The sequence below is a fragment of the Acartia tonsa genome, chromosome 13 (assembly GCF_053477335.1).
Source record: "Acartia tonsa isolate MP-2025a chromosome 13, ASM5347733v1, whole genome shotgun sequence".
Lineage (NCBI taxonomy): Eukaryota > Metazoa > Arthropoda > Copepoda > Calanoida > Acartiidae > Acartia > Acartia tonsa.
Window position 1 is genome coordinate 11,943,661 of NC_137272.1, and position 9,310 is coordinate 11,952,970.

Here is a 9,310-nt window from a genome sequence, read left to right on the forward strand (position 1 = left end):
AAATTAGTGTATGAGAATTTAATTGCCATTCCTGAGATCTTGTAGTCTTTGCTTAGCACCTCTATCAAGTCCCCCTTGTGGAGATTAAGCTCGTCCTCCCCTGAAAATTAATATTGTCTCTTGAATGTATATATGAGAATCACATCTATTTAGCTTGTAACACATATATTTATATAAAAGTTTCTCTGAGCATCATTTGTCTTTATGTATGTATATCTTAAATCTAGCATTCTGACAATCTATATGTACATCAATGTCTGTCTGTCTTTCTGTATACCTTGAGAATAATGGCAGTTTATTTAGATTTATATAAAGGGTTCGCTAAGTGTATGTCTTTTTATTTTTTTATCCTTCTATTATCCAATCTATCTGTCCATCTGTATGTCTATCTATCTATAATCTATTTACCTTGTGCATCATAATCATAAATGGCAGTCCACATAGATTTATCTAAAGATTTCTCTAAGCCTGGCTCAGAACTAAACATTTCAAACTTGTCATATATGGCAGGTCACGTGTCCTACCTAGGTACACTACAGGGAGGAAGAGGACATTAAACTATATATTACAACGTTATCCCTTTCGTTGGGTCCACAATTTTGGATATTTTTGTTGAATTTTAATTGGTTCAAAAGTATTAGCGTTCAAACTTTTCTGCCAATAATATGAGATAATCTATTTTTGTTATCACTATTGGGAACCTAAATCAACATGTTGTTTTATCCTTTAGGATCAATGATCCACAATGCAACATCTAAATATTAAATGACAAGTTTTCCTTTGTTTAGGCAATGGTTTATGTGACGACGTAGCGGTGGATGGCAACGGTTTTGGGTTGCCAGGTGATATGGAAGACATGGGGTTCACAGCTGTCACAGGAGATATGGCGCTTCTTCCTCGACCAACTAAGAAAAAAAATACATCTATTACACAACGTGGATTGCGATTTTAAAAAATACTTTAAGAATAACCCGTAAGCAATGGACCTACCCCTCTAAAAATATTCTAAACTTTAAATCAAATTAAATACAGACAGGGGTGTATATTCTGCATAAGATTTATTTTTTTACCCTGCTTAAATTTTTTTCCCCCCTTAGTTTTTTCTCACCAAGTAGGGGGGAAAATGGAAAAATATTTAAAGAACTCTATATTTTATTTATTTTATCCCTCCTACCACACATTTTTAAAGTTTTTTTCACCAAGGAGGGGGGGAAATGGAAAAAATGTTTTCAGTTTTCTTACCTAATTTTTACAGTATTTTCCCTCCAACCATTTATTTTTTATTTTTTCACTCCCTGAGCAGGGGATCCCATGTAGAATATACACCCCTGAACACAGATATAACCCTTTTCAGAATTTGTTAAAATAGTTTTTAACTTGATTTCTCTACAAAAAAAAACAAAAAACAGACAAAATAATTTCAAATAAATATGATAAGCAAACAGTGTAGATGATTACCTGGAGACCTCATATTAGAAGATAAGACTAGTTTCTCTCTTTCCGACGACGTACTGCTTCCCATACTTCCCAGTCGGCCGTTCCGCCGATTAGAGGGTGTACTGGGTGTGGCAGGTGTCCTGCCGCCGCTAGACGGCGTCCGACTCGCCGTTCCCGGCGTACTCTGGCCATCTGAGCGATGCACACTACCCGTTCTATTTAAGAACAAGGAACTTATCAATTAGGTATGAAAAGGCAAATAAGGATGAATTAACATTAAATGATTTTTTACTTTTTTACCTGTTTTAAATTGAGGTATATTAAAAGATTAAAAGGCTTTGCTATTAATGGAAGTTGATGGAATCCGTAAGGCTTTGTTAGAAGCAATGTTAGCTAGAAAACATTTGAAATATAATAACTATGACAATAAGGCACAATGTTTTACAAGAATCACCAAAAATATAAAGGAGGGTAGGTTCGACATCTTTTAACTTAATAAATTCATTCCTTGATCTGGCATTAGCACTTCCAGTTCTGATACTGGAGCCCCCGGGTGTGCGGGGGGTGCTGGGAGTTCGTCCTATTCGTGTTCCTGAAACAAAGAATAACAGTAATGTCTAGGCATCAAAAGTTTGCCAGATTGAAATAGAACAGTAAATTGTTTATCAAATGTAATGATATCTTTGGAGAGAGAACAAATACAGTGACGTTTGTTATTATTACGCAAATGTTACGGACAGACGTCCGGACATAAAAATGTAATAAAGTAACTTAATGAAAACGAAATGTAAGCAGCTAATAATAATAATAAAAAACAAGACAAGGCGTTCTTAAATTAACAATTAGAAAGTTAATTATATTAATTATCTTTGTAAGGTTAAAATTTAGCTCCCGTGACATTTTCATAAAACGGGGTGATAGGTGCAATGCAAATCTAAGCCTCAACAATGTCTTATTTAAAGAAGTTGTATTTATACATTTATGCTCCTATAGATACTTTAAATTAATAGTAAAAATAGAGGGATTTTGATAAATAACAAGCGAAAGTCAATACATATTTAGAACGCATTTTCAGTTAAAAGTCTTGCAATTAAAGTGTTTGTAGTCAGATAAATAATATGACGTACAATTATGGTTTAAAGACGATACCTGTGTGCATTCGGCCTGTAGGGCCTGCACTAGAGTCCATTTTCACAACAATTCTACATATAAATTATTTAACATTGTCATTCTGAAAAAAGAAAAAAATTCTTTTTATAAAAGTAACAAGATGTCTGTCTAACTGTTTGTAATGCAAGGATCTCGCTATTCACTAGAACAAAATAGTCTCGTAGACTCAGGACTTTCAATTTTAGTTTTGAAAAGTTAAGAAAAGCCCAGATTTTAAAATCAATGATCAAACGGCTCCGCATTCCAAAGAAAAGGAAATACAATCAATAGCAAGACCAGAGGTGGATTCTTTTAAAAAATTGTTTTCGTGAAAAAATCCTCCAAAATCACATAAAAAATCTACAAAAATGAAATAAAATCTTATGTTAATAACCCATCTATGATTTTGTTTAACTTTTGTAGATTTTTAATGTGATTTTGGTGGATTTTTCACGAAAACAATTTTGCCCCACTAAGCGATTAATGGAGCATTGTTTTAAGAATCCACCTCAGGTAGAAAATAAACTTGAAAGAAAGTAAAGAAACACAAAAATTACCTAAAATACGTAGTTGTTAGTATTCAAACAGAAGGACAATTTTCCTTGAATTATTTAAAATCTTTCCCTTGACTAAAATAAAAAGGAAACAAAAGTGAATTATAATAAGAAAATGAAACTTAATCAATAGCAAAACAATAGAAAAATTAACTTTATTGAAAGTCAAAAATAAAAAAATAACTAAAATACGTCATTAGAATTCGATCATAGTACTATACGTCAGGGATTTAAGGATATGACATCTGACGATGAATAACCTTCCTTAGAATTAAGAATAACTTTTTTTCGACGCTGGTTAGAAAAAAGGGATAAGATGATAGGGTTGTAGAATGTAGATTAGTCAAGCAAAACAATTCAACAGTCATTGTCCAATTCCTCCCTGATACTAAAAATGAACATTTTGACATTTTTTAATATTTTAAGAAAATAAAGTTAAGACGTCATAAATGTGTTACTCATTACTTTTTACGTAAATCTTGTTTTGTTTCGATTTTTATAAAAAATCAAATTGATATGATTCATAACAAATTATCTTAAAGCAAAAGAAGAAGATAATTATCTTAAAAATAAATTTTCTTGAAACTTAAGAAATGGATATAACTAATATTTGAAATTAACAAAAACCATATAAAATCATAATTTTTACGTTAATTAAAATGGTTGAAACTAAATATTTTCACAATTTTAATGAATATTTGTCACTTTTCTTTCACATTTTTCACTAAATTCACAATGAAATCACAATTTGACAGAAGCTTATTGTTATGAAAAAATCAATAACTTCACATCTTTGTTATTAATATTTATTATTGAAGATAAGCTTCCAAACCGGCTTTTTAGGATTTAAAATAGGACCTAAAAATCACCATTTTTCACAATGATAAATTCTCAAGCAAAAAAATCATTTTTATGCATATTTTTGTTTATAATGAAGAAAAAATTGGTTGCTACTTCCACACCTCAAAAGCTCCAAAAATGGTTGTAATGTAACTAGTGTCGTCAGAGATTCCAGTTTTTGGGTCCTTTTTCTTTTATCTGCAGGTTTTGTGCTTTTTTCTATTAGAATCATAAATATAGATTCCCAGGGAAAAATGCATTTATTATCTATGAATCCACTTATTTTCTATGAAAATAGGGAAACCAAAAATAAATTCATTATTATCAAAAATGGCCCTTTTAGTTTCAGTCTGGCAATTTTGTGGACAAATATCTTGTAATAATTTTCCCTAATATTAATAAACAAACTTACAATGAAAACAACTCTTAAAAATCTTTAACTTACTTATTTATCTTTTTAAAATAGTAATAATAATTCAATTAATTAAAAATATTTCTTATAAATTTTTCTAAAAGAAGATTGTTTTTCTAAATATGAAAGTAGATTTTAGTGTAGAGAAAAAATTTGGTATTTGTTGTGCAATATGGTGGAATTTCAAAAAATACATTAAACGTGTCTCTAGGAGCATTTTGGCAAGCGGCCCAGGTCGTCGGAATAAAACGTGGAAAGACAAGGATAAAAAGTTAATATGAGAAGTCTAAAGTAACACAGTTTGAGAGATCTTAAGCGAATTATGTGAAAAATTCGCTCGTAGTATTGAATAAAAAGTAGAATGGCTGATAAAGAAAGCCTGGGGAGTTAGCAGACAGAAAAAATTAAATTAACCTTAGTTGTCAGCTACGGCCGTTAGATGGCGGTAGAGAGACGTATTATAGAGGGAGTACCTCTTGCGGCGTATTCGTGCATTATAAATGATATACAGGCTATATGAAGCGGCAGGGGCCGACAATGATGTATAGGCACGTTTATATACTCTTAACTGAGTGGTAGTAGAGGAGGACTCTACGTATGGCGGTACAGGCCAGATAAGTTTCTCAATTGCGGTAGGCAGATTGTGAGACGGAACGGTACAAGTTTAGATTAAAACCACGAGGGGTGGTTGTTGTCAAGCTGAGCGCGAAAGCAAGTAGTCATACACACACACACGCACACACACACTTACACTCGGACTACAGGGGCCGAGAGAAAGCTCGCTGTTTTACTTCATTCTTTATCTGACCATTGAACGAACAACATCTAAATACAAAAGTGAAAGAATAAAGAATAAAGGATAGTGAAACATAGATTTATGCTACAAAGTCGCTTGTGATATTAATCGTTTAAGTTTTTTCTAAAAATTTATTTTTTGTAGCATTATTTTTCGCAATCCTTTATGAAACGATAATATTAATTGTATATGTAAAAGTGAATTAATCTTTTTAAATGAGAAAGTTAATTTAAGTTTCGAGAATGGTTTTTTATAAGGATAAAATATTTCAGTTTAGATAGTGGTATGTAAATCAGAATTACCTAAGATTCAAAATTAAGCACGTTTTCGTAAAAAATCGACAAACGAACGTTTCAATTGTACGAATAAGCGTTCAACTGTGAATTTTTATCGAAAATTTCCTATCGAAAATGTGCTTATTTAAGATTGATGAACGAAAATTTGTTAAACGATTCGAATGAAAGCACGTAAGACAAAGAACTTATTCTGTTCCTATAAATCCTTTAAATTTACCATTCTCGAAACTTCTGGGTTACTTTAGATGGAACAGATTTACTCGTTCCGAGTCTTTCCGCGTTTTATTTCGATCGAACTTCGGACAATATGACAAAATTGAGTAGGTACACGTTCCAAACGGATTTTTCTGGAATTCAAGCTATGAAATAATAATGTGAGGTTTTCATTGAAGTATTTAAAACGAAAAAGAAAATTGGTATTTGTTGTGCAATATGGTGGAATTTCAAAAAATACATTAAACGTGTCTCTAGGAGCATTTTGGCAAGCGGCCCAGGTCGTCGGAATAAAACGTGGAAAGACAAGGATAAAAAGTTAATATGAGAAGTCTAAAGTAACACAGTTTGAGAGATCTTAAGCGAATTATGTGAAAAATTCGCTCGTAGTATTGAATAAAAAGTAGAATGGCTGATAAAGAAAGCCTGGGGAGTTAGCAGACAGAAAAAATTAAATTAACCTTAGTTGTCAGCTACGGCCGTTAGATGGCGGTAGAGAGACGTATTATAGAGGGAGTACCTCTTGCGGCGTATTCGTGCATTATAAATGATATACAGGCTATATGAAGCGGCAGGGGCCGACAATGATGTATAGGCACGTTTATATACTCTTAACTGAGTGGTAGTAGAGGAGGACTCTACGTATGGCGGTACAGGCCAGATAAGTTTCTCAATTGCGGTAGGCAGATTGTGAGACGGAACGGTACAAGTTTAGATTAAAACCACGAGGGGTGGTTGTTGTCAAGCTGAGCGCGAAAGCAAGTAGTCATACACACACACACGCACACACACACTTACACTCGGACTACAGGGGCCGAGAGAAAGCTCGCTGTTTTACTTCATTCTTTATCTGACCATTGAACGAACAACATCTAAATACAAAAGTGAAAGAATAAAGAATAAAGGATAGTGAAACATAGATTTATGCTACAAAGTCGCTTGTGATATTAATCGTTTAAGTTTTTTCTAAAAATTTATTTTTCCCTCCCTCCCACTCCCTTAAATTTTTTCATCAGTATGTTTTAATTTTATAGCAATTTTTCTTTATATATTTTTCCCTTTCATAATTCGCCGGTTTTTTATGCACGTGGTTTTTGATAGGGCAATAATAGATAGTTTTATGATTCAAATTTCAAATTTTATGTTATAAGACTTAACCTAAAAAGTTTTTATAGGGATCATTTTTAATGTCGATTCGATTTATTTCTTTTAAATATTTAATTTATCATCATAATGCTTCGTTTTATTTTTATATAAGTTCATTCTAGAATTTTTGATTTATATTATATATAATTTTTTCAGATTTTTTATCATAAGCCTTTGTTTCTATCCCATACGGCGCATATTTATACATAAGATGGCCGACGGTGAGGATGAGATGCAGTTGCCACATTTGGGTGACATAGCCCAAGAATTGCCGGCATTTGAGGATGAAAACGGTTTCGAACCTGTATCTCCAGGTATTATTTTAATTGACAGATTATTGGCTATTAAGTATAGAGTTTTTCTCGTAACCACGCATCTTGATATAGACCTATGGTTATTTACGTTACATCAATTCTTGTTTTTTAAAAAAAAAAAAAAAAATTTTCTTTGACTCGTGCATACACTTGTTTAAGGCACAATAATATATATATATACTTTAGCTAAAATTGCAAATCTGTCGACTAAATTCATGGGATTTTTCATTTTGGACATGTTTTATTTAGTTTTAACCATGCGAAATAGCGGTTGCAATGTATAAATGAAAATCGATACTTGAAATAGCTTTTTAATTTTTTAGCAGCGGACGTAGATAATGAGTCTGCTGATGATAGTGACGAAAGTGTCCATGATCAAGAGGATCAGATTGACGCCGCTCATGCGCAGTTCCATGAATCACAACCAGCTCCTATGATGGATGAAATTGCGGAGGCGGATCGAATGAATGATGGAAACGGAAGAGATCCAGCGGAATTGTTGGCCATGCTAGGAGATGATGCACCAATGGGAGCCAGACCGTTTCGGGCTTCCACACCTCTCATTCCAGCACCTCAATCGTACATTCAACAAGAAAGGGCCAGATATGGCCAACATGATCATGTTAATAGAGTAGCACAACATCACCCTCAGCATCTACCACAGTGTCGGCCTGGTCCAGTTCATTATCCATCTCAGAATCAGGCAATGAATTTTAGTAACGTTAACATAAATACGGCACCATATATGGCAGGAGGCGCGGCAGCTAGGCCCCAACCGCAGCAAAACGGCGAACGCATACGCCATAGGTCGGAGGAACTACCCAGAGTGCCGACGAAATCAGCTCAATCTGTCATGCCTCCACGCGGTACATGTCATGACCGAGGATCAGCGGCTGACAGGCCCTTGTCTGTCGATAATTCGGGTCAGGTACCAAACAGTGCTCTTATCGACGTAATTCGCATGCTAGTCAGTGACAGAAACCAGAAGAACCAGCAGAGCACCAGTGCTTCTCAACCATCGACTAGCAATGGTGTTGGCGGTGTTCAGCAACAGCAAGTTCAGCAACAGCAAGTTCAGCAGCAGCAGAGGGCTGGCATGCAAGCGTCTCAAGCGGCCAATTTTCAACAGGCTACGCCGTTTCCCCAGGGTTGGCAGATGGTTGCGTTACCAAGCAGAAGACTTGTTGCAGGCGTGCCTACAAAAACGAAGCCGCCCGGTTTCTGCCTAGTACATTATGCTGTTACGCAACAAACCAGACTGGGAAAAATAACTGAGGTCAATGCGCAGAATTGCCGTGACTCCAGTTATTTGAGGTTGATGCAGAAGACTGGCCTCGATCTATTGTCTGTTCAGAATTATATAGAGGTAATATTATTACAATTATCCGACAAAGAGTATCGTTCACAGTTCTAGTATTCTCTCTTTTTACAGTGTTTTCGAAAAATTTTTTAATTTCACAAGTACTGTGGCAGTGAGACTTGTCGTTATTTTTAATACTATAGATCTTAATAAGCACTAGAGCGGTTTATCTAAACAAGGTAATATTTGAGGTTTTTGTCGTATACTACCATATTTGATTTAAGTACCGTTTAAGTGTTATAAGAATTTGTTACGATTTTAAACTATAATTTAGGATGCAGTTCGCGAGCTTTATAATTTGTATTTACCTCCTGAGGCCCACGCCACCGTCCATCGCAGTATGGAATTCTCGCTTATGGCCATCGAGCTGCTCAAGTTCATGAGTCTCTACATGAGCTTGACGTTTACAAACAGCCCCTCTGTGGTTGTCAAGTTTGCCTGCAACGATAATCGTGAAGTTCTGCAGGGTGAGAGGCTCACCAGATTAAATACTTTGCGCAAGGAGCATGAAGAAAGCGAGAAGCGCAGACGGGACAGAGAACGAGAGGCTAGGCCATCTGCGAAACGCTTCACTGGCACGTGCCACAATTGGTAAGCGTTTAAATTTTTTAATATATCTTTTTTGCAACCAGTTTGAATGTGTTGTAATGATAATTGGATCTCGATTTTGCGCGGGCAATAAATGGATATGCTAAATAGATAATCAAAGAAGTTTTCCTTTTCAAAAAATACATAGTTTAGTTTTTTAAAAAAAATATATATATATTCGCAATTTAACTTACTATTTAGCACA

General features: G+C 34.4%; 2 protein-coding genes across 2 annotated transcripts in view; one reads left to right on the forward strand and one right to left on the reverse strand.

Moving 5' to 3' along the window:
• Nucleotides 1-2,675, reverse strand: part of slpr (mitogen-activated protein kinase kinase kinase slipper) — a 53,466-nt gene extending 50,791 nt beyond the window's left edge. Inside the window, exons 1-6 of the mRNA XM_080146375.1 lie at nucleotides 2,587-2,675; nucleotides 1,945-2,029; nucleotides 1,459-1,652; nucleotides 779-905; nucleotides 409-479; nucleotides 35-100 (exon numbers count right to left, since the gene is read on the reverse strand). Coding sequence (XP_080002501.1) covers nucleotides 35-100; nucleotides 409-479; nucleotides 779-905; nucleotides 1,459-1,652; nucleotides 1,945-2,029; nucleotides 2,587-2,626 — 583 coding nt within the window. The 5' untranslated portion in view covers nucleotides 2,627-2,675. The remainder of the gene's footprint in view (nucleotides 1-34; nucleotides 101-408; nucleotides 480-778; nucleotides 906-1,458; nucleotides 1,653-1,944; nucleotides 2,030-2,586) is intronic.
• A 1,877-nt stretch (nucleotides 2,676-4,552) lies between these two features.
• LOC145304719 (uncharacterized) lies at nucleotides 4,553-8,571 on the forward strand. The gene is made up of 2 exons (XM_080146669.1): nucleotides 4,553-7,157; nucleotides 7,481-8,571. The coding sequence occupies exons 1-2, from the start codon at nucleotides 7,055-7,057 to the stop codon at nucleotides 8,569-8,571; spliced, it is 1,194 nt and encodes a 397-aa protein (XP_080002795.1). The 5' UTR covers nucleotides 4,553-7,054.
• Nucleotides 8,572-9,310: the final 739 nt, after the last annotated feature.

Coding starts and splice junctions, on each gene's coding strand:
- LOC145304719 (XM_080146669.1), top strand. CDS start 7,055: ATGGCCGACGGTGAGGATGAGATGCAGTTGCCACATTTGGGTGACATA. Junction 7,158..7,480: donor TTTCGAACCTGTATCTCCAG/GTATTATTTTAA, acceptor TTAATTTTTTAG/CAGCGGACGTAGATAATGAG.